Here is a 23,935-nt window from a genome sequence, read left to right on the forward strand (position 1 = left end):
TCAGGTGAGTAACAAATATTCTCTGTATGGAAACTTGCATTTAAATATGGCAGTTTTATTGATCTGGGAGAGCAAAAATTCTGTCGAAACGCAAGTATCATGAGAGAAGGTTCACACTCAATCTCATGTATGAAAAATGTGTTACCCTTCCTTTGAATAACAGTTGTCCCTGTATTACTGGTGCCAATAATTAATAATGCCTTGAATTTTTCTATGTTTAATTAAATGTTTTGTCTGCCTATTTCAAAGAATAATTAATAATGCATTTAGTCTACTTATGGAAAGTTGAGTCCTTATAAAGCCAGTTCTGTAGTAGAGGCTTAGAGCAATTTCTTCCAGTTGATGGCTGTTAAGTCCTCCTTGGGCAATTACTTTAATGTCTTTGAGGTGGTACCAAAGGGCCGTTGGCCATATCAGTACAATGAGGTTTTATAGTTTGAAAGTTAAAAATAAATATTAGAATACAACCTGGAACTTATGCTGCTTATTTAATTTTGATTCCAGCCCAATCTGTAAATCAACTTTTTTGTAGTTTGTGCTTGCTCTTAGGTCATGGTTGTTAATAGCTTTGTCTTGCTTGAGTTAGGCAGGGGGTTAAAGTCCTGTATTAGAATTTCTCTCTTTCCTCCAATGGAGGTATTATTAGGGATGGTCTGGTACTGTGTTTGGAGGTTATGTGGACTGCATCTTTAGAGAGAGGACTCATCATCTTTAGAGAGAGGACTCATCTTTATTTACTAAAGAAAGATGCAGTTCTCAACTGAGCAGAGTAAAAGCGGGCTTCTTGCTTAATAGATCTGTTTCTGCTATGTATGGCAAAGTGCAGCTGATTTTTGTGACTAGAGCAAGCCAGCTAGTTACTATTTGCTGACTGAAGCCATCAGTGTTGTAGGGTAAAAGCAGACTCTTCTTTCATCGCCACAGAGATGTTAAGATGATGTTTCAGGATCTTATGCAAGTGGTGGTGGTAAAGTACGTGATGGAGCCTAGCTTGACTTCCAGATGTCTAGCACAGTTTGGAGACATTGCGGGGTAGCTGGTTAACACAGACATGCCAAGAGGACTATGCCACGCCTGTAAAATTATTTTCACGGTGGACCAGATCTCTGCAGTATTTACCCCTTATGTTAACAAACAGGAGTATTGCTTAGTTCCTTAACTCAAATGGCACTTTTCTCAGTGTTGTGGGGTGGCTGTTTTTTATTTATCCTTTAATCTCCCAGGAAAAATAAAAATACTGGGAAAATGAATTTCTGCCAATAACACGTTCAAAAAGAATTGGCTTCATTTCACAGACTTTATTTAAAAATATTACCACAATATCCAGGAATGTTCAGTTCAGGTCTGTTAACACAGTGCTTTTAGACTGGGTTCATCATTAAAATGTTAGTTGCTGAAGTTTTCCAGTAATTCATTTTTAAATCTGCTAAAAATCTCGACATGACTTTCAGGTGGTAGAATATAATAGTTCAGTTGGAAGGGACCTACAGCGATCAAATCCAACTGCCTGACTGCTTTCAGGACTAACCAAAAGGGGCATTATCAAAATGCCTTCTCTACATGTTTTTCCATCTTATTTTCAGTACCTTGGTATAAATTTGTTCCTGGTTTATGATTTGTGTTGTTGCCACTGGGTATGTGACCTTTTAGCAGCACTACCTTGGATCTAGTTCTCTACATTTTGGAAAACACTGCACTGATTCTACACTTGTGTTTTCCATCCTCACTTTCTGTTTTGTTTTAGGTTTGGTTTGGTTTCTTTGTATAATGCATGGGCATGTGGATGTTCACACTGAAAGTAATTTGAGTTAGTTCAGTCTCCAATTGGAAGGGAAGCCCTACTGTGGCGTACTGGTGGCAAAATGCCCTTCTCTTCCTCTGAGTTTCTCTTAGCTACAGCTTCACTGACCTCCTTTATTTCAGTACAAGTCTAAAAAAAGCTTTATTGGATTCAAATAACTAAACCCTTAGGAAGGGTGCAGACTGTAGGTATAGCATCTGTTACTGCAGCTGCATGGCAACTTGAGAAAAGGGGAGGGTGCAGGGGCCGGTTCCTCTCAGGCTGTGTAATTCTGGGCTCCAATGCAGCTTCCCTGGGAGTAGCAGCTGGCCCAGGTCTTTTCTCCTTTAATTGTTTGTGCTGCCCTTTGCCATGGTAGACCACTGAGCACAAGCACTGAGACACTTGCCCACCCCTATGTTTTTAGCACAAGGCTGGAAATGCCCACAGTGTCTTCCCTGTAAAAATAAGGGGTCTTATACTGACTGCTTCCTTCGAAAGCAATGGCAAAACCCCTCGTGCCTTCAGTGGGAGCATGACTGGGCCCAATAGTAGGATCTGAGCACTGTTCTGTACTGTAACAAAAATATCCCTTCACCCTTTCCTTTACACTGTTTGTCTTAAGTGTCCAATATATCAGAATCCGTATTATGTGTAGGACCAGGTCAAATCTGTTCTTGCTCCCCAAACAGCCATTCCCCAGTTCTAGACTATTATATACACTGTACAGTCAACCTGTGATTCTGCCTTCTTATAAACTCTTCAGTATTTTCATTTAGTAAAAAATACCCAGATTTTTTAAAATAGAAGCTTGAGATATTAAATATATATATATATATATATATTTAGTTTGGGTAGGGGTTGGTGTTGTGTGCAAACACTGGAGGGAGGAGTTCAATTGACATGCACAGAGCCAGCCCTGCCACCACCTGTGTTCCCTTCTGAGGGGAGAGTAAAAAAAATGACAGCTACGAAAAAGCAAATGAATGGATTTTTCCTTTTCATACCTTCTACATACCCATTAAAATGCCTCTTTATTTCTCATTGTCAGTGTGCAGGCTGAGCTTTTTTTTATTTAATATATTATACATATATATATTTGAAGCGCTGTCTTAATTTAATGCGGTATAGCTGTAAATAAGGTAACTGGGTAGTAGCTGTTTGGGGAGGCCTGTTCAGCTGTAGTAAGTTATTGACTTATTGAGTCAAACATGCAAAAGTCTTTGCAAGCAACTCAATCTGATTTCTTGTTTTGTTTTACAGCGGGACTTGTAAATACAAAAAATGTAGGACTGCTTTAATGTCCAATTTAAACTGGGCAGTTGCCAAGCACTCCCCCTTTTTGTATGTAATGTAGAGTTGTGTGTGTGTGTGTATGTGTGCGCGTGGGTGTGTGGTACCTGTAGTGGGGTTTTGTCTGACAAGCCTGAAATTTATACTTTGAAATAAACTACTGGGTTTTTAACGTTTTGAGTCATCTGTGCTTAGTTCCAGACCTCTCAGGAGACTGAAGTGCCACGTGTGCTCATCCTCTTCAGCCATGCTGCCACCTGGAGGAGGGGGCAGTGCAGGCACATCAGCGTTGCAAGCTTGTTGCTACCTTGATCAAGGAACATGGAGTAGCTCCAGCTCCTTCCCAGAAAGTCAGGTGCGTGATGCTGCTCTCCCAGCCATCTCAAAGGAGCAAAAATTAAAGCAGTGCTGTGAGGTCCAGGAAGTCACCTTCTAGACCCTCACAAAGCAGAGAGGCTGAGTGTCCTGAGCAATCCAGTAACCTACCCCCAGTAGTTACCCAGGGCTGCTGGTGGTGCTCCCCTCTCCCTCCAAAGGGCTGGTTTTCACCTCTGACAAAAGGGGAGCAAGAGGCGGGGAGAGGGCATGGGTAGAAGCCAGGATAGCATCAAACCCTGGGTCATATGCCTTAGAACCAACACCCTGCTTTAGCCACAGGCACTATGATAAAAGCTGGCTCTTGGGCCCAACACAGCACCGCTGCTGAATGGCAGAGAACTCAGACAGAGTACCTGGGAGACAGACAGACATGCCTGCCTTGAGTTAGTGCTGAGCCCACACTTCAAGGGTCACATAATCAATGGGGTGATGGTAATAAGTAGTTTTCCAGCACTTATTAAAACTTGTTTCAAGTCACTGACCAAAAGAGTATGGACTCATGTAAGTGATGGCTGAATACAATCACACTTGAAAGTGCAGAGAGTTTCTCAAATGGCCTGTTTAGAGTAAGAGTCTACATCTTGCACATAGTTTTGACCATTGCATTTATCATAAAAATGTAGCATAACCACTCCGCTCCAGCACTGCTGTAATTGCAGTTTGTGCGGGCAGAAGAGGAAGTAAGTGTGAACATCAAGGGCCCTTGTTTAGCTGCAGAGCAGCTTGCCATGCACTCAGTGGTACATCTGGAAGGGGGTGCTACACCTGCAGAGCAGGACAAACTGCACAGACCACAGGTGATGCTGTTGTGTAACAGCATGGAAACTGTAAAATAGCGAGGGGCCAAGAAATCATCAGAGCCAGCAGCACAGCACCAGGTCACTGGCACAGAAACACACTCTTACTACCCAGGGAGCTCCATGCAATGCTGCCTGGACACCCACACATGGGCTAACTGGTGGCCATCTCCAGCTTCAAGCAGAGCGCTCTGCTGACAGATCTTGTCACCCTGTGGGAGCTGAGGCCATTAAGGGCTACTGGGCTATATGGGTTGGGGTGAGGCTGTTGCTGGATTTCAGGAAAGGGGGATGGCAAAGGAAGCAAGAGCTCACATTTGATACAACACTCCTGAAGACGGTGCTGGGAGGAGACAAGGTCTCTGGAGATGGTCTCTATTACCTCAACAGCAAGTTGCTTTCTTTACATTAGTGCAAGGGATGAATTTGTCACCACCGCCTTTCCATGCCCTCCCCAAATCAGACAAAAAAAGAACTCTGCCTGCCTCCCCACAAGCCCGAAAACCTTAAATTTAAAAGGCAAAAAACACAGGACATATAAGAAAAAAATGCACGTGGAGGGTGTGAAAAAACAGGACAGTTTTTGCAACAAACCTTTTGCTTAGGCACATACCTTTTGTTTTTTTTCCCCTTGGACAATAAGCTCTGCAGAGGGAGATGAGATGATGAGTGAGACCTCTTCACTGTTCAGTTGCCTGAGAATTAAGCTGTCAGCGCTGTCACACCCTGCCCTATAGCTGTACTCACAGCCTTCTCTGCTCCTTAATGATGCTGTGCTGGCAGCAGAAGCTGGACCCCAGCTGCTGTGGTCACAGCTGGCCTGCTGCCAAAGGAAGCACACGGGGCAGTAAAAAGAACGCAGTGACCTGTTCATATTTGGTGTTTATCCCAAAAGCATCAAGCCTGCTGCCCTGTAAGGCCAGAACCTGCAACAAGCATCACAGTGAGGGTTCACAAAGCTGACAAAGCTGGCAGAGGGCAAGTTACTCTTGAACAAAGGCCACCAGTAACTGTCCACAAGCTCCAAGCATTTAAAAGGTAAGTAACATCCCCTCACTTGAGCTGTGCCTGGCAAGGTCTCCTCCTAACCACCTCCAGGGGCAGGCACTGACACAGCACTACCATCTCTTATGGCATCAAAGGAATGCCACGTTCACTCCTCCAGCAGGGGAACAGCTGAAAGTGGAATGTGCACCAATGTATATGCTTATGGTGTAGCTGTATGTGCCCAGAAAAATTACTAAGTCATGGTAGGTGCTTTACCCAACTACACGCTGTGCTGCAGTGCAACTAGCAGCTCTATTCATTGTACGTTCTCTGTACGTTGGCAGTGACAGTTTTCACAGTGTTCTCTGCCCCTCCACCCCACCTACCCCAGCACACAACAGGGATGTTCTCTGCAGCCTCACTTACCTCTTCCTGCTCCAGCAAATAAATCACTACACTCCCTGCTCCAATTATGAGCCTCAGCAAAACTTTGGAGCTTTGAATTTCAGACAAAAACTTTTGGTCAACCCTTGCCACTTGGCAGAAGTCAGCCCTACAGTGACAGCCAAATATTTAGGGTAGTGTGTCACCATGCTGCAGTAACCTACTCCCTTTCCCATCACATGAGACACTCCAAAGGCTTGCCAAAACCTCACACTGCTCATCCTTTGCCTTCATGATGATACAGGGCAGTACTGTGCACTGACTAGATTGGACTGTCAAGGCCATGAGGAAAGAGTTGTTTATTCTGTCTTGCTTTCTTAATTACACAAACACCATCCAGCACAAAACAGCCCAGTGACTCTTCAGTGTCAACATACAGCTAGCAGTAATACATGCAGCACCAGCCCTCCCAGTCACCTTCCCCTGGGAGCAGGCAAAAATGTCACTGAACAACTGGACAGACACAGATTTATGCGTACAACACTCCCACCACACATACACCCTTACCTACCTTTTCCTGCTGCTACACTGCAGCCTGGGGGATCCAAGAGCATCAGGCTGCTTTCAGAACTCACCAACTGCATCCCTTCATTACCTCCCAACACCTGACCTTTGCATGCTACCTCGGTGAGACAACAAAGGAAACCTCGCACAAGCCCCTGAAAGGGGGGCCCTATAAACAATGGGCTCAGTTACCTGCTGTGGAGAACATGGCTGTGACTCTTCACTAGAAATGGCATCAGATGACAGGCACTTTTGCAGTGCATGCTGCAGGCACTGCTCAGACAAGAGGCAAACATCAAGCCAGCACAGAGACAAAGCTGCTTGGTTTGGCCCAGTCCTGAAGCCAGGTCCCGTGCCTAGAGACAGATCACTTCAGCTGGTCACACTGCGTTCACTCATCCCCTGGGAGTAGCTGTGATGATTGCTCAGATCACCAAAAAGCAGTGCCATGCCCACTTCCCATCAATCCTAGGCAAAGGACCACCCTGCGCAGAGGCAGCCCACCTCTGTGCAAAGCACCCAGCAGGCAGGACAGGGGGAGGCAGGCAAGGCACAGGGATGGGTACATCCAGCTGGATTTATTACACACAGGAATGAAAGTTTCCATCAAAAAAAATAAAATCTCATTTTGGAATATCAGTGCTGATTTTACAGGATCGGCCTCATGGTGACGAATTTGAAGTTGTATGACTCAGGCAGGCCCTGGTGGCGTGTGTGGTTAAACCGTCTCCAGGTGAAGACAGGGAGACCACCCTGTACGGGGGGGCCGTTGATGGCAGTGGCTGTGAACGCTGAAGCCAGGCGGAAATCTGACACCTGTAACAGAGGACAGGAGTTCAGGGCAAAATTGTTGCATGGTTGACATGCACCCATCCCAGGGCAGGAACAGCTCAGGGAGATTTGATAACAATACGGTAAGAAACTGAGCAATGGGAAATGCATGCTAGTCAGGCAGCATTCCTCCCCTACAGAGGCATCTTCAGCCACAAACAGCCAGTGCTGAAGGGCAGCCCGAGTCCACGCTGCCCTCTAGCCCTTGCATTATGCAGGGTGAGAAAGGCAGTCGGCCTGCCCTCAGGACAGTCCTGCCTGTGTCTGAGTGCCTCCAAAAGTCTGGGTAGGCAGCGTAAGAGCCAAGCCGAGAGGAGATGCTCAGCACTGGCAGTGCCAGAGCAGCCTCCATAGGGCCCATCTGAGCAACAAAACCACCCAGAGGAGCAGCAGGCTGATCCCCATGGGATAAAGCACTGCACAACTTAGCAGCACGTCAGGGCTGGACAGCTGTGTGCTCAGGTATTGCCCTTCACAGTGAAAATACTGTACAAACTGCCTAGAAAAACTGCTGCTTTCTCCAGGACAGGGGGGTCTAAGGATTTTCTCACCCAAAAAGCAAGGTGACCTTTGGGGAACTTTGCTCGAAGCAGTTTTACAGAAAGGTGGAGACCTGGAGCAGTGTGACTCACTAGAAAGCCGGGCTTCTGAAAATGTAAAACTAAAATGAGGACAAAGACACATTCTAGTGGGCTCTGGGGAGGCACCCACACAGCCCCCATTACCAGGAGGCTGGGGCTCTACAACAGTTACCTTCCCCATCGTCCTCCAAGTGATGTGAGGACTTATTTCAACCTTCACTAATATTCCTCCTGCTGGAAAGCCTTGGGACTTAATGCCTAAAACACCACAAGTCCCCATGGCCATCATTCCCCATCAAGCACTGGGACAATGAAAAGAGATAACAGACAGGCCTGGCCATGCCCATCCTAGGACAGGGAAATTTGCCACAGGTTTGAGAAGAGCACAAACAGGTTGCAGCAAACCTTCAGCAGATATTGAGAATAAGGTTACTTACCTTGGAGTCGTAGCAGCCTGCAGGCACTGGAAAGGAAGGATTCAGGTCTTCCCTGCAGCAAATGGTGTTGCAAGGATTGTGTTCAGCATAAGGATCACGCTGGTAGTCTGGGGAGAAATGTGGCGGGGACGGAAGAAAAGTAATCAAATTAGCTCCTTCACCCAAAGTCTCTACTACTGAAGCAAAGTCCCCAAACCACTAAATGCTGGCTAAGTGTGCTGGCAGAAACAGTCTATCACACTGCTTTCATGCGCCTCCTTAGGTACTAACTGGAAAAACAGTGCTCAAGATGGGACATTAAGTAGACAAGCTCCTAATCCAAATTCATACAGTTATTTCTGCCTCCCAGGGCACCACCACCAACCTGTAACCACAAACATTTGTAATTCTGCATGACAAAAGCTTGTGGGAACTTTGTGAGGAGAGAAAAGTGGAAGAGAAAGGGATGGGGGGGTGGGAGAGTATAGCAGTGAGATCCTGTCTTTTCCTCTTCTGGACTAAAATAAGTGGCAAGGAGCAAAGCCTTCAAACACCCACTGCAGTAGCTGTGAGCTAGCAGGGGAAGAAGGACAAGCCTCAACATCTATGAGCATGCTGCTACTCACAGCCCAAACAGCAGCAATACCCCACCCTGGGAGAGGCCTCCCAAACCCCAAGCCCAGTAATCAGAGTGCTCCCTGTAATTGGGAATCAAAATATAGCATCTAAAGCTATCTGCACTTAAAGACGGGCTTAGCCAGAAGTTAATTAAGCTGTTTTTAATCCAGTTAAGGAGAACCCTGTCAGGGAAAAGCAGAGCAGAACATTACCTACTAAAAATCACCCTTCCTGAACAGGGAGGGAGGGAAGAGGACCAAACTGACCTGAAATTTTACACCAAATTCTCTGATCTGATGTGACTGCTGCTTAGGATTTTAAGGCTTTTAAGATTTGTAGGTTGTACATGTGGCAGGGTAACAGCAGTCCTCAGAGAGTCTCTTTGAGTGTCAGCCGCTCTTTGCAAAGGTCGTGCAGCTAGCCCACGGGACATTACTCTGTCAGGAACCCAGTCTCTCTCTGTTAAGAGCAATTTTTAGCCTTGTTTCCTAGCTAGAGTCATCTTGTGTTGTTTTTTATTTATTTATTGTTTTGTGTATATACTCTGTACCTAGGGTAATGTAACTCTGATCTGTAAGTAAAGCTGCAGTTCCCCACTAAAACAAAAAAGTAAAGGTCCCATTGCTTTACTAAGATCAGCTCCACAATATACAAGTGTATTTCTTACTGTTGTATCTCATGATGTACTTCATGTCTTCCAAGTTAGTCACTTTGCCCTGGTCTCGACGGAAGATTTTTGCTCTTGGAGCAAGCTCATAAGAAAAATCCAGGCCATACTTCTCAACATATTCTGCATACCCACTGAGATTGTAAATCTTTTCGTGGAAAGGGATATTGTATGAAGGCCAGTAACCTGCCGGAGAAACAAAACAACCTGTTAGTCACTTGGAAAAGCTGAACACTCTTGTTTATATCAACATAAGCAAAATAAACCATTTCCCATACCACATCACCTTAACGAGATTTCGAGGAATAACAGGTCAAACTGGTTTGAAAGCAACAAAATAAGGCAACAGTCACTGGAACGACAGGGGTTGACACCCTACATAACACCACTGGGGACTGTGCACAGGCAGCCGGTCCCTAGACTTCCACCCTGAGGACTCATCCTGCAAAGCAGCAAAGATCAGACTTGCAGGAGCCTGAGGTGGACACAGACCAGCCACAGCCCTTCTGCAGAGGTTACACTCCTCTGAGCCTGAGAGCAGTGAAAGATCATTTCCCTCCACCAAACTTCCTTGCAAGAGGCTTGAACGCACTCCCTTCTTTCCCCTCTTCCCATCTCACCAAGGCAGTCATGCACTGTGCTGAATTGCCAGGGACAAACACAGACACCACACAGAGCAGCGATGAGGGCAGATGACAATTAAAAATGAAGATATAAAGTCTCCTAAACAAATATACACTGATAACATAATGAAGGTCCCAGAACAGCAGATAGAAAGAGGCCCCAGGTCTCAGCAGAAGTCCTGGAGATAGACAGACAAACAGGAACCATGGAACAAGAGATAGTGACAAGTGCATATCTGTTCCCCATCAGCCTTTGAGGGATAAGAAGCAATTGACCTCGAGAGAGCAAAGACCCATCATAACTTTTCCAAGAGCAAGTGTTAATCCTGCACTTCTCTGCAGGATTACCAGCCAGAACTCCAGAGAGTTTGGCTAGGTGATGTAACTGCCAGAAACAAGGCTACTGTAGGAAGAAAAAAAACTTGTGAAGACCCAGGAGACCATCAGGGTACCTCAAGCCCTGGGAGAAATACACTAGATATCTATACTTCCCCACACACACTCTTCAAGGCAGGCATCAAGGAGTCTTTAGGAAGAGACTATATACCATGAGCTAGTCCCAGCATGTGCTAGTCCCAGGAGAAGCATATTTTTAGCTCCCTTCCAAAGCACAAACCTTCCCATTGTCAACAGGGAACGTTGCTTCTGAAAGAATCTGGCTTAGAGACTTACTATTTCAACGCTAGTAAATGCAGCACTCCATTTATTAACATAGCCCAGTATGACATGAGGAGTCTGATGGTAAAATGCTCGAGTAAGTCAGCTGGGACTCACTGGCAGCGAGATGCACCTACACAAACAAGCTTCCTGAAGGACAGATACACAGACAACATCAGCACTGGAAAGCTGCCTGAGCAGAGGCCTTACTAGCTTGGGTCCTGTTCAGCACGCAGCACAGGTGGAAGTACCCTGTCTGCTGGCATTTTCTAAAACAGAACATTTGAAGTTCTCTTCCAGAAAAAGCTCTTTTGTGTCCTAGGCCCTGCAAGACTGCAAATCCCACACTGATAGTGCAGCATCCAACCTGAGGCAGGCTTTAATCAAGGGCTGACACAGGCCATTGAAACCTGCCTGTTAGGTCTGTCAGTGTGAACAGTGAGGAAAAAAAGAGTAAAAGGTGATGTAATGTTGGAAGGGGGCAGGGAGATGACATGAAGGTAGCAATAGCTGTCTGAGACAATACCTTCCTCTGCCCAGAGGGAGGATCTCAGCAGCGCTGAGAGGAAGGGCAGTGAAAAGATGAGAAGCACATGGTGGAAGAGACTGAGATCACAAGTTTTGATTGGAAATGGTGATTTTGATACTGAAATGGATGTGCTACTCACTCATCATCGGCAAACATCTGATCTGTAGCCATTCCTGTGCCCTGTCCCTAAGCTGGAGCCAGTACTGCCCTCCTCCACTTCCTCTAGAGGGTTCCTGAGTTTTCTTCATCAACATACAGAAAGCTCCTTGACATCTTTGCCTGGAAGGGGCAACATAAAAGATTCCTGATTTTTAGAAGTCACCTGCACTGGCCTAACAGACAAGCTGACAAAAGCCATAAAAATCTTTCCATTTGCAAACCCATATAAACAAAAAATAATGTTTGCTTGTTTTCCAGATCCAGGTCTTACTAGAGCGATGCCTGCCTTTGTTCACCTGAGAACTCAATTCTCATTCTCTGCTGTTCCTAGGTTTATGCCTGAAAGAAATTAAGAAAAATGATTGTGGTGCAAATAGATGCTTGCTCTCTCTGAGCAGGCCAGATTGGTGAGAAATCTTTGAACACCAGCTACAAGAAAATCACAGAGTGTGCCAGGGTTTGCTACTCCACACACTGTACGCCAGCTCTGTGCTTGAGAAAGGCAGCTTCCTTCACCCAGGCTGCTCCAAGCATCAGGGAACAGACAAATCCCCCCAAAGCCCCTGCCCTGGGTGGCATGGAGGAGTCCAAGACTGGTGCTCACAGAACCAGTGCTGGCTTTTAGCAGCTGAGGTCTCGAAGGCAGCACTTCTGCAGAGCTCAGCCCACCCTGAGTGCTGTTAAACATTTAAGCTTCTGGAGACTGGGTGACTTCTGCTGCAAGATCCAACGTACACAAGGTGCATTTACATAACCTGGGAAGAGCCGTACAGTAAACATAAAATATCATTGAACTTCTAATGCATGTCACCACTTTCCCACACAGAGCAGTCACAAGATCTCTTAGGAGGGAATAATCGGTTAGTGGGTGTCCAAGCCCCCACTGGACTCAGCCCTATGGGAATCCCACACGGCAGTTCTACAATCACTGCTGAAAAGGAACCCACTAAGACTGGCTTGCCTGCACAGATGCCATGCTCTTGTGACATGGTTGTGCTACTTCAAGTGCAAAAGCTAGAGATGTCTTCTTTAGCTTGGTTGTCTGCACTATGATGCACGACACACTGCAGAGGATCCCAAAGCATTTCACCATTGAACCACACAGAAATACTAGAAGATAAAATGCAATGGCCTGCTTCATATCTTCCATGGATACAGGTGCCAGAAAAGCATAAGTGGTAGAGAGGGGATCTTTCTACATTATTGGTATGAAACATCTCAAGACCACATTCACATTGCAGCAGTGCCTCAAATAAGCTAGACTCTTCCAAGCACCCAGACACAAGGAAAAAATCCAAAGAGAAGCAACCCTAGCTGTCAATATAAAATGGCATTCCACGCACTTCCAGTGATCTTGATGATAAAGAGCAATTCTCATCAACTTAGCACCTCAGCACGTGATTAGAGGAAGGGGCACATGCTTAAATTTGTGGAAAGGGATCAGGCTTTTGGGTGCTGGCATAATATGTCTATAAACCACTTGTGAATATAACCTGACAGTGGGTGTTTTATTTCACCTAGGTTTTTGTTTGTTTGTTTTCCAACAACTTACTGCTAGTCTTGCTGGGGGATCAAGGAATCTTTTGAAGAACAAGTTTATTAGATAACAGAACTCCAGAAAAGTTCAGGAGCTAAATCTAGTGCAAAGCTTCTCTCCAATTTAAAAGCTCATCTCCTTATACAGCAACACACTCACCAAGCAGCCTACAGCATCACAGTTATTCAGCACAGCTGCAAATAGACCTCACCTTCCTCCTCATGGGTCTCTAAAACTGGGCAAAACAATACCAAAGGAGAAAAAAAAAAAAAAAAGAAAAAAAAAAGGAAAGAAAGAAGTCTATTATTCCATCCCCTGCTTCTAAGAAACACAGACACTCACCATATTTCTGCCACAGCAGACAGGAGAAGCGGACAGTGTTATTGATAGAGCACCACTGGGACACTCACACAAGGCTTTCTAACTCAAACCTCAGCAATAGCATTCAGAAAGCTACAAAGGTACAAAGCACAGTCAGCTGGCACAAAGAGATGGCTCTCCTAGGCCAGCAAATGCTATAGGAGCTATTACCTTTCCGTAGAACATTTGTTTGATCAGAATATTCCACAAGGGTTGGGATCTGCTCAACAATATACAATGCGCCTTCATCAAGGCTCTTCTGCAGCTTTACCTTCTTTAGGTCCAGCACCATGTACTGATTGTTGTAGGTCCCTAGGTATGAGAGCAAAGAGTTACATGCCCTGCCTAGGGAAGGAAAGGGGTATCAGGGCAGGGGAAGGAACACATCCTTTCTTTTAATATTCATATTTAACAGTACTTACCCGAGTTGCACTTCGAGAAGGTTTCTGCCCAAGCTTTGCCACCATCTGCCATCATGTTAGCAATGCGGACCCTCTGCCAAGCAAACAGGGATTCAGGCACCACTTGCTTAATGAGGGTTTGGTTGAACACACTGTTGGTGGTCTGCAACATTATCAAGCCACTGCCAAGTATGTAAAAGTCATCCAAGGACACTAGAAAGCCTTAATCAACAAGACAAAAATTTGTTATCTCTCAGCCCTTGTTGTATTCACAAAACAAACTAGAGACTCGTTTATATCCCCTTGGCTAGGGTATGTGCCTGGACATTTTAAATAAAGCCGGAAAAATATTGAAGGTGAGATGGTAACTTCTGCAAGTATTTTGAGCCCACCTGCCAGTACAATTTCTCACTTGTCATGTTTCCAACACACAACCTGCTTTGTCTAGAGCATTTGCTTCAGGCTTGTGTCCCAACCTTTCCCACTTGGAAGTTTCCCCTTCATATGTCAAGCAATGTCTTATTCTGGGGAATACATAGTATAAAGGTCTAGCAAGTGTTTGTTCATAACAAAAATGTTTCTTCAAAAACAATGACAAAAACAGAACAAAAATACAACCTCCACAAACAGATCTTCATCAGCTTTTTTTATTTTTTTAATGGATCAACCTTTCTTTCCCCCTCCCCCTCTCCCCCCCCAAAAAAAGGATCTCTTCTGTACTAAACAAACCAAGCAGAAAAGTCTTCCTACTTAGTTTAATCTTTTCCAATCTAACTATTCTGAAAAGCATCTCTAAGAAATGGGCACCTCCCAAATTTTAAGCCAACTCCTGTATACAAGAGAAAGTTCTACCTACTCTTCTCTGTGACATGCAACAGTCCTGCAAAACTCAACACAACCACAACTCTCAGAGCAGGATTCCTTTCCAGGTTATATGCCAACAGAAACATTAGGTCCAATTGCAGATCCCATGTCAGGAGGTGGTATACAGAACTGCAAAGGTCAGCTATAATGCCATGGATAGCTTGGCAACTATTTACAAAGCAGAAATAACTTGACTTTGAGATTCTCCAGAGGATACGGGGCTGGCAGTCACCAGGTTGGGGAAGAAAAGTTGCTAACTGAGCTACCAGTGGAGAAGTTATCCAGAATGTGGTCTCTTGTCAGTAAGTTTTTAATGGCACCACTCTTTAAAGAGTACACAATACTAAAATCTTCTTTGTGTAATACCTTAATAGTTGTGTCCCACTACAACATCTTGTACAGCAAGCCTTGTTAATACACTTTGCAAACAGAGTGAGGTCAGCAACCTATGATAACCAGAAAGACAATCCAGTCCTGCCTCATCAAAAAGGCAGACCTTCTTCTAGCAAAATTAATGTTTAAGGGCTCAATTTCAGCAAGATTTCTTTAAAATCCCCAAATCTCAAATCAGATCCAGGAAAATACACTTTGCAGGTACCTGTTCTCTAATGATATGTCCATATAGAACAGGCAGAGCACCCTGACAGCTTGCGGGTCCTACTACTTCACTCTCAAAAAGAGAATGAGAGTGGCAATAAATAAAGAGTATCCATAGCAGAATTCTTTCAAGTAAATACAGACAAGAAGGGAAACACTCTAAACTTGGCTCTGTCAGCCTGTTTTATACCACAACGCTGACTACTCCTGAGGTAAACTGCTGCACAGCAAGATGAGTGCTTGTCCAGAGACCAAAAATGAAACTGTTAAACAACTGTGGTTTGAACTGAGCACTAATTCCTACGTGGATACCAGTACAAAGTGACCTACTTCAAAATAAACTGAATAGCTTTGTCTCCTTTTTAAATCAACTTAAGCTGAGATAAAACTCAACTCAAAGTAAGTGGCAACTCAAATAATTAAGTTGAATGAGTTCTGTAGTTCAAATAATTTGCAAAGCTAAGATGAGCTGAAAACAAGTGGATTTCTTTCCATGACTCAGTATTTACCAAGTTTCATCCCGCAGTACTTTTATAATACAGTGTGCCCTCCATGATACACCACTATTAGCTCAGTTATCCAGAGACAACATATGTCATTATGACTTAAGGTACAGGCACCCTTGAGACAAAGGGAAGTTAAATACATATGACAGGTTTACCAAGGACAAAAGCATCCACAAAAATAAAACCCAGATGAAGCCTAGAGATAGCAGCAGATATTTGATGTCTTCTTGTGTTATCCTCATTTTTCCACTATGAATGAGAATCTGCTATAATTGAAATTGCCTTTTAGGTAAACTGTACAGAGAGATAACAGTGACATATTTTCCTCTGTAAACCCATTTCCCATTTTTATCAACTACTCTCAATCTTGTTGTTCTGTGTTTTTTCTTCCTCCCCTTTCAACGAACCTGACTCTTCCTATAAAAAGAAAGAAATAAAAGCACTTCTGACTGCGTCTTCAGGGTCTGAGCCATTTAGATTCTGTTTCCAAACACCACTGGAAAACTGAAGTTTCCAGATTCTGGAACTTCATTCACACCACTATTAATATTTTGGTTTGCTTGGTTGATTTTTTCTTTTTTTTTTTGAAATCTGAGCCATAGTGTTCTCTGGGGAGTCATCACACTGAATAGTATGAGAATGGGAGGGACATGGACAGAACAGGGATGTGCTCCTGACAGCTATTGTTCCTAAAGAGGTAGTTGCTTCTTTCTCAACCAGATGGAATCAACTTTTCTGGAATTTTAACTGGTCCTTGTGTTCATTCAGTGTCAGAAAGGTGCAGTGTCATAGTCTGGAAGTCAGGGACAAGAGCCCTAGCAATCACCTCACATGGATGAGAGTAGCTCCAGCCTAAAAGGCTCAATGCTCTGGGCTACAAACACACTTAACAATAGGAAGGGAGATGTCTTCTCTGGATTAGCTTTCATAATCCCACCAGCAGATGCTTTTCATACCATGATTTATCTCCTGCCAGCTGCCTTCCTTTCACCTGCAGATCTCTCCTAGGTACTAGGCAAAGGTACACCCCACAATGGAGATGAGATACCAGAGTCATAAAGTGCATCAGATACTTTTCCTCTGCTCGCCCTCAGGTTTTAGACAGATGTTGGAGGAAGCTGGGAAGCAAGAAATGTGGCAAAACCCATAAGCATGCTGGTGCCAGTGGAGAATGTGCTATTCCCCTGATTAAGTACCTAAAACCAGAATACAACATATTTAACAAGACTGTAGCTCACCTAGAGAAAGCAGGTCACTACCCAAACTACTGTGCCTGGGTCCAAATGGTAGATTCCCTTTTTTAAATGGGGTTCAAAACTAACTCTTCAAAAAAGCTCCACCCAAATGGATGGGGATCTTGGAAACTGCAATCTTCTCCCTGCTGTCCAACGAAAACAGGGAAATTTCATCAGCTAATAGGGCTAATATCTGGAAATGACTCAGTGGGGCAGTGTCAAACAGTGACTGCACAGCCAGGGGAATTTTTGTTTGGCCTTATCTGTTTTTTGTTTGTTTGTTTTTGTTTTGTTTTGTTTTTTACTAGACATGTCCTGCAAAAACAACACCCACCTAGTCTCTGTCATCATATTTCTTATCCCTCCAAATGAGCAGAGCTTCACTCAACAGTTGTTAGCAAATGTTACTTGGCCTTTGCATTTAAGTTCACTGCTCTGCAGAAACTCACCAGCAACATTAAGTACTTATGCTCAGTCTGAACAAGACACCAAAGTCAGAGGTGTCCAAGCATTCAGCTCAGAGCCCCTCTTCCTTTCCAGAGGTTCACAGAGATGTTCTGCATGCAGCTCTGCACAGATGCTTTCAACAGAAGAGAAAGCTGAAATGATGAGCAGGGTTCAAGTGAGGATTAGGATTAGTGTGGAAACGAGCGTAGGTGGTTAAATCATTCTGCAAGAGCAGAGATTACTGCTCTCATTCATTCCCCTTGCAAGTACCCCTGCAGTGCTACTGTGGGTCTGAAAGGGAGAAAGCAGAAAGGAGGAAACTTGAAAGAAACTGAAGCAGTAGTATTTAAGCATGCTGGCAAGAATATTGGAAATTGCTGAGGAAACAGGAATGGACTCTGCAGTTCCAGATCATCCTCTGCTTGCTGAGCCTCAGCAAAAGCAAGGAAGTGCAAGGCCCTCTAGCTGTATCATAATGCATATGCCAGTGTACATCACAACTAGCCAGTCAGCTTAGATCCTCTAACCCGAGATGTAACAAATACTCTTTTTTTTTGCAGTTTAATTTCACAATTTTACCTGTATTTTGAAATGCAGTAAATAAACAATCTGGACAACTTTACTCTGATCTCAGGAGAAATCAGGGAGTCGGCACATTCCTTTTCAGAAGACAAGTGTTTCCTTGAAACATTTCTGACACAGCTTTTGGACAGCTTAAGTTTTACTTCATAACCAGTCTACTGGACAAGAGAGAGCTATGAATTATTCGGTTAAGTGCCATTGAAGGCCTGGAAGGAAACCTCCTTCTTAATGCCTTGTTTCCTCCAAAAGTCAATACTTCCATGTACGTTAGGATCATGTGGATCCCTCCTGTTCAGGGGATCTTACTAAGAACCAGTAAGAATGTCCCAGGAGGTACCTGTCAGGACAGAGAACAGGAGTGGGAACTCACATGCAGAGAGAAGTTACAGTTGTCAAGTTGAGCCATGGGCAGGATTTGTGGATTTCATGGTCAGATGCCCTGAAAATTTAGGGCTTCATCTCATCACAACATGGAGCAGAGTTTTCTGGTAGTTCCCTCCTTCCTGTGTGATGCCCTGAGATCATTACCAGACCAGTTGATTTTGCGTTTGCTCATCTGGAAAACTGCAAGTTTGTGAGCTACATTACAGCTAATGTAATCTGCTGTAGTCAATGGGTCACACTTGCCTAGTGCTTGCGATACTACCCTATAATTAAGTGGCCAGTGAGCACACTTGACATACCACAGGTCTCTCAAACTCCACTGTAGCCATGGGAAGTACGTTTTGCAACAGTTCTCACTGAATTTTGTAGGTAGAATGAAACCTTACCACATCACTACGAGTACTTAGGACAAGCAAGCTTTAAAATAAGCCCTCTCTTAAAAGTTCCCTGCAGACACCAGTCTCAGGGAAATGCACTGGGATTTTGTGCACTAGCAAGCAGACCCCAGGCATTTAGCACAGCTGGTTTTCAGGTACCCTCTCATACAGTGTGCTTTATCAGTCTTGTCAAAGCAGATGATACGTATGTCTCTCTATATAAAGATTCCACAAAAGGAACAACCCAAAGATACCTGCATATACACCCTCCAAAAAAAAAAAAAAAAAACAAACAACACAACAGAGCAGTAGCATTAATGATAATAATAAAAGTCACTCTGTGTGGCGGATCCTGATCCCAAGTTTGCATCTGCAGCACAATACAGCATGCAACAGTTGGGAAACATAGCCACATTCTCCTAAAGGACAATACTATCTTCAACAGTATTTTTTCTGTGAGATACAAGATCCAGAATGACCTTCTGTACATTCAGGTGAAGAACAGAGCTCAGACAACCTTCACTTCCTACCAGGTTATACAGGCTTGGCAAAATTCCTTCTGACAAGAAAGTCAAATTCCTCAGAGAAAACCCATGCTCCTGAAAGGCTGTACACTTTACAGGCATTTGCCAAAATATCTCTGACTCGTTCCCTAAAGCAAAAATCCCAGGAAAATTGTGTTCCTGAGGGTTACTGGGTCAGAAATCCACAATAAAAAAAAAAAAAGAAAAAAAAAGAAAAAAAAAAAAAAAAAGATTGCTTTTAATGTGAAATGAACGCAACTGCTTTATAGAACAGTTTTAGGAGTCCAAGCCAAAAAGACCCCTGCCTTTGTAGTAAGACAAGCACAGTAATAAATCAAAGCACATTTTGCAATCATCAGCCAACACAATTTCATCAGAATCAAATGATCTTCTACAGCACATATTTCACTTTAAAAAGTTGCAGATTTGAATGTTTGGCCATTTTTGAATTTGAAATTCCACCTTTAAAAATGTATGCAGTGCTTTGTTTTTTCATGATCACATTTCTTGGTGCTAATTTGAGCTGTTTGTTTGTTATTAAAAAACTAAAAAACTAACAAAAACAGCAAGAGTACATATTTCACCACTGAAATGTTAAGTACCAATAATTTCTAATATTCTTCCAGGAAACTTGAGAACACTACATGCTGCCTCATCTTCCCAAGGGTAATTTTAAATACTCTGGCTGGATATATTTCTGACACGTAAAATACACATTAAAAATACCTCCCTTTGCCAGTTTCTAGAGAAGCTGCAAGAGGGGGGGAAAAAAAACAAGGTTTGCTAACCCAGCATCAAAAAAGTCTCTACAATTTCAAATGGCTAGTGTTTGATAGTGTCTAGTAATGTTATTACAGTACAAGTCATACCATGGTACTAAACACAAGTGTTCAAAACCTCGTTATTACCAAACGTGTGAATGCTGTCAACAAGGTACTAAGTTCAACAGTTGAGATGGCTGTGCACTACACCAAGCAGAACTCAAAGCAGTGTGTTTGTGTGAGAGGTAGAAGAATATTTAACTAGTACTACTCTGAGCACTAGATGTGATTAGCCAACAGGAAAAAAAACAAACAAAAAAAAGAAAACAAAAACACCACCATGAGATGTTTAGGCTAGAAAATTGAACAAGGCATTTTGTCCTCCCCATGGCTAAAAGGATTAAGGTACGTTGAACCCAATGCTTGTTGAGGTATAGACCTTTTTACAGGCAAGATATCTGCAAGCCAGACAGTCCATGTCATCTTGAATACCTTTTCTTTTGGGAGGGGGATGAGACCTTACCTGGGTAACTGCTGAATGAGACACGGCCGGTCCTAGTGTATGGGTCAACTATATTGAAATTCCAATGCTTGTATATTCTCAGCGTGGCCGCATATGTAAACCAGCTGGAATGGGCAAAATATATGTTCTCATATCCAGGTAGAACCTGGAAAACAGAAGCATAATGATGAACCATTTCAGGCCCTACCATACTCTGCATGTTTTGTACTTGATAGAAACCAGGAGAACAATTTGTTTTAAGCAGTCTAACTGCATTGTTCAAGAGGGACCAGATTCTTGTGCTTTTTAGTTGTGTACTGAACTTTTTTAATTGTGTACTGAATTTTTGAAACCTTTGGAGATAGTTCTTGCCAATGTGTTGCTTTCAAATCTTTGTCATTGTTCAAAATGAAACAGTTTAGGGTTTTTTTTTGGAGCACCCGTGTACCAAGACATGTCTTGTTTCCCTCTTCCTCTTAAATGTTTGTAGTTATGCACTCAAATCATATCTCTACAAACATATCAAACATTAACTTAGAACATGCTCTTTCTGTGAAAACACCTTTGGGAAATTTTAAAGCACAGAAGCGAATGCAAGTAGGTATGTATTTTGAAAAGATACATATTGATAGTATGTCTTCTCAAAGCATTTCCCTGTTTCTAAGACTTATGGCCACCTCAAACATTTTGTTACAGTCAAATATTGAATGAATGCATCTCAGCTGAAGATAAATATGGTTGCTCTGGAATACCTGAATCTCCATACACTGACTAGATGTTTGACAATTTTAGTAGAAAAATTTAATTGCAGCCATGATGTATTAGAACCTTAGATTTTAAAAGGGTTTTCTTCCTGTCATTATCCCCATGGGAAAGCTAATCCAGAATATCACTGCTAACACTAAGAAAACTTTTTCTAATTTCTGGACTGTATTCATCCACCATCCACCAGCCTCACACACCCATTTGTTCTTATGCCAGCACTAAGTAACCTTTTCCCTACTTACATTCCCAGGGTATTTGTAAACATTCATGGTATCCCCTTCTGACCTCCACTTGGCAAGATGAAATAAGTTACTCTCATCCAGTTTCCTCTCCACAGTAGCTTCCCATTCCCCAGTAATTCTAATAGCTTTTCCACTGTCATTCTCTGTGGTTTTTATTTTTGTTGTTTCCCCTCCCTCCAAGCACCAGTGAGCAAAACTGGACCCAGAATGCCATGGAGGTACAAATGGTAACTACATAAAAGTGCCTTGATCAACAAGGGTCTCTTCAGGCACATGCAATATGAACAGTGAAGACTACAGAAACACAGACTCATGGCATTTTGAATCAACACAATCGCTGGAGCTGAATTTCTTAGTGCTCACCTTGATGAGTGCAGAGCAGTGACCCATATCCCACTGGTATTTCCCATGACCTCCTGCATCCACATTGCATTGTCCGCTCCTCGTAGAATACTCAAATAATGCAGGAATGAGGTCCAACAGGTCTCCAACTGCATTCAGAAACTGGACATCAAAGATGCTCAGGGGCTGAAGAAAGAGAGAAGAGACCACAACAAACACTTTCAGACAGAAGCATCAATCAATAGAACTCAGCTGTTAAGAACTTTTTCCTTCTCAAAGCAATCTTTTATACTTTCTGCAAAACACCTGTTCACAAGACCCAAATGCTAAAATTCAGCTTGGAATGAGACACTTATGTATCTTTAAGTGTCTGGCCCTTGTAGTGACATTACCAATGCTAACATTGCTGAGGACAAAAAGGAGATGCTATAGCAGTAATTTAGGAAACCTCGTGTGTCTTTGCCAACAGCATATTACATTTTTTTCCCCCTATTTATCTAGATGCCTTTGAAAAGCCTTACATTAGCACACATTCAGGTGAGCTCTTGGATTTTATTTTTTTTTAATAAAGACTGCAATTAAAGATCCTCATGTCTGAGAAGGAGGAAACGAAGGAAGCGAGATAGATACATTAACAGTACTAATCAAGCATGGAACAAGCTGAAGAGAGGAAGTCAGTCAAAAGGCATCCCACTACAGGATTTCAAAAAAACCCTTATGGTTAGAGAGAGCCATGGTTAATTATGCACAGATCATTTTGCAATCTTCAGCATCCTCTCTTTCAATGCCTCTTCAAACATAAAACCTTAACAGTGGTCTAACCTCAGCCTTCAAGGACCGTTTTCTAACTCTTTCCTGTTCTTGCTTGCACCATGCTTTTAGTTAAGGCAAGACTTAAGGAAAAGACAGAATACACATCATTGTAGCACTATGATTAGTAATTTTAGAATGGAATGTAATCATAGAGCAAAGAAATATGTTGCTTGCAATACAACTTGCTGTTATTAAACCATAAAGCTGAACAAACCCCAATAAAAGGGAGAAAAGGACAAGGAAAAAAAATAAACAACTAAAACTACGTATCATGAAAGGCCCTAACAGCAACTCTAGTTTGAGGGAAAAAAGTCCGAAGCAAATTTGAACATATGTTACACTGTTCTAGCTCATCGTATTTTTGCTGTCATAAACAGGGACCAGCAGAGGCCACAACTGATAAAAATCAAGGGATGTACCTTTGGATAGTTTCAAGCAACTCAGTGGTATGAATCATTTGCAAACAAGTCCCAGCAAGTGCTATATTACTAGAATCCATACAGACAGACTTGCTGCAGTTTCAGCACTTTTTTCCCCCATCCAGCCATACTAAAAGGACTGCAAGCCAAACATACTGTGAGGCAAAGCTGTTTTCCAGTGTTTAATTTACAGCCATAACTGTTACAGAAAAGTCAGGCAGCAAAGTAATGAGTGAACATTACCACCACGAGGGGGAGGAAATAGGATTGCATGTGAGAATGCTCAGCCAGCCTTTAGACATTTTAATTGTTCTTTCTATCCATTTATTACCACTCCATATTCTCCTCCATAAAACCTGCCTTCATTGTAATATCTACTGACACTGCTACAGCATCACTTGGAATTGTCTATATACTTGAAAAGTTTCCTACTTATGTGCTATCTTGTGGTCATTACAAATTTAAAAAAAATAAAATCATTAAATACCAGGAAATCCATCCAAACCAGAACAAAGGTACTATGGAAGGAAGCTAACAGCATTATAACCACAGAAAGCTGGAAGGAAAGACCCTTTTGAACAAAACAGCAAAGATTATGTAAATTCTTAGTGTTCCACTGGGTGAAATTGCTTTCTCCCAAAGCCAGGCAAAACAAAAGAGGAACTAGGTTGCTAAGTACCCATCAGAGTTGTGTTTTCATTCCCCTTTTGAGAGGTAAACAAGATTAATTCCAATATATTTCCAAGAACTCATGACTTAGCTTTGCTAGGATAAATCTGGTTTTGTCTGATGCTAAGTGACATCAGAGAAGTCCGACATGCTCAGTGCACAGAGTTTCTCACTAAAACAATGCATTCAAACACAAGACTCAGGCATTAGCAGTGTATGCCAAATCTGATTATTTCAGGAGCAGCCTGATAAATCTTCCTCCCACTAGGCTGAGAGCCCCAGCTGAGGAACACGTACAACTGATTTTCCAGGGTATATGGAGAAGTCTTCCCTATGAGAAGATC

At 43.0% G+C, this 23,935-nt stretch overlaps 1 protein-coding gene across 1 annotated transcript in view; it reads right to left on the reverse strand.

Annotated features, from left to right (window-relative positions):
• Nucleotides 1-6,132: 6,132 nt before the first annotated feature.
• Nucleotides 6,133-23,935, reverse strand: part of PLBD1 (phospholipase B domain containing 1) — a 38,601-nt gene continuing 20,798 nt past the window's right edge. The window contains exons 5-11 of the mRNA XM_082782653.1: nt 21,712-21,876; nt 20,363-20,507; nt 13,584-13,784; nt 13,333-13,473; nt 9,297-9,482; nt 8,033-8,139; nt 6,133-6,999 (exon numbers count right to left, since the gene is read on the reverse strand). Coding sequence (XP_082638779.1) covers nt 6,832-6,999; nt 8,033-8,139; nt 9,297-9,482; nt 13,333-13,473; nt 13,584-13,784; nt 20,363-20,507; nt 21,712-21,876 — 1,113 coding nt within the window. The 3' untranslated portion in view covers nt 6,133-6,831. The remainder of the gene's footprint in view (nt 7,000-8,032; nt 8,140-9,296; nt 9,483-13,332; nt 13,474-13,583; nt 13,785-20,362; nt 20,508-21,711; nt 21,877-23,935) is intronic.

The sequence above is a fragment of the Aythya marila genome, assembly GCF_965140915.1.
Source record: "Aythya marila genome assembly, chromosome: 1".
Taxonomy (NCBI): Eukaryota; Metazoa; Chordata; class Aves; order Anseriformes; family Anatidae; genus Aythya; species Aythya marila.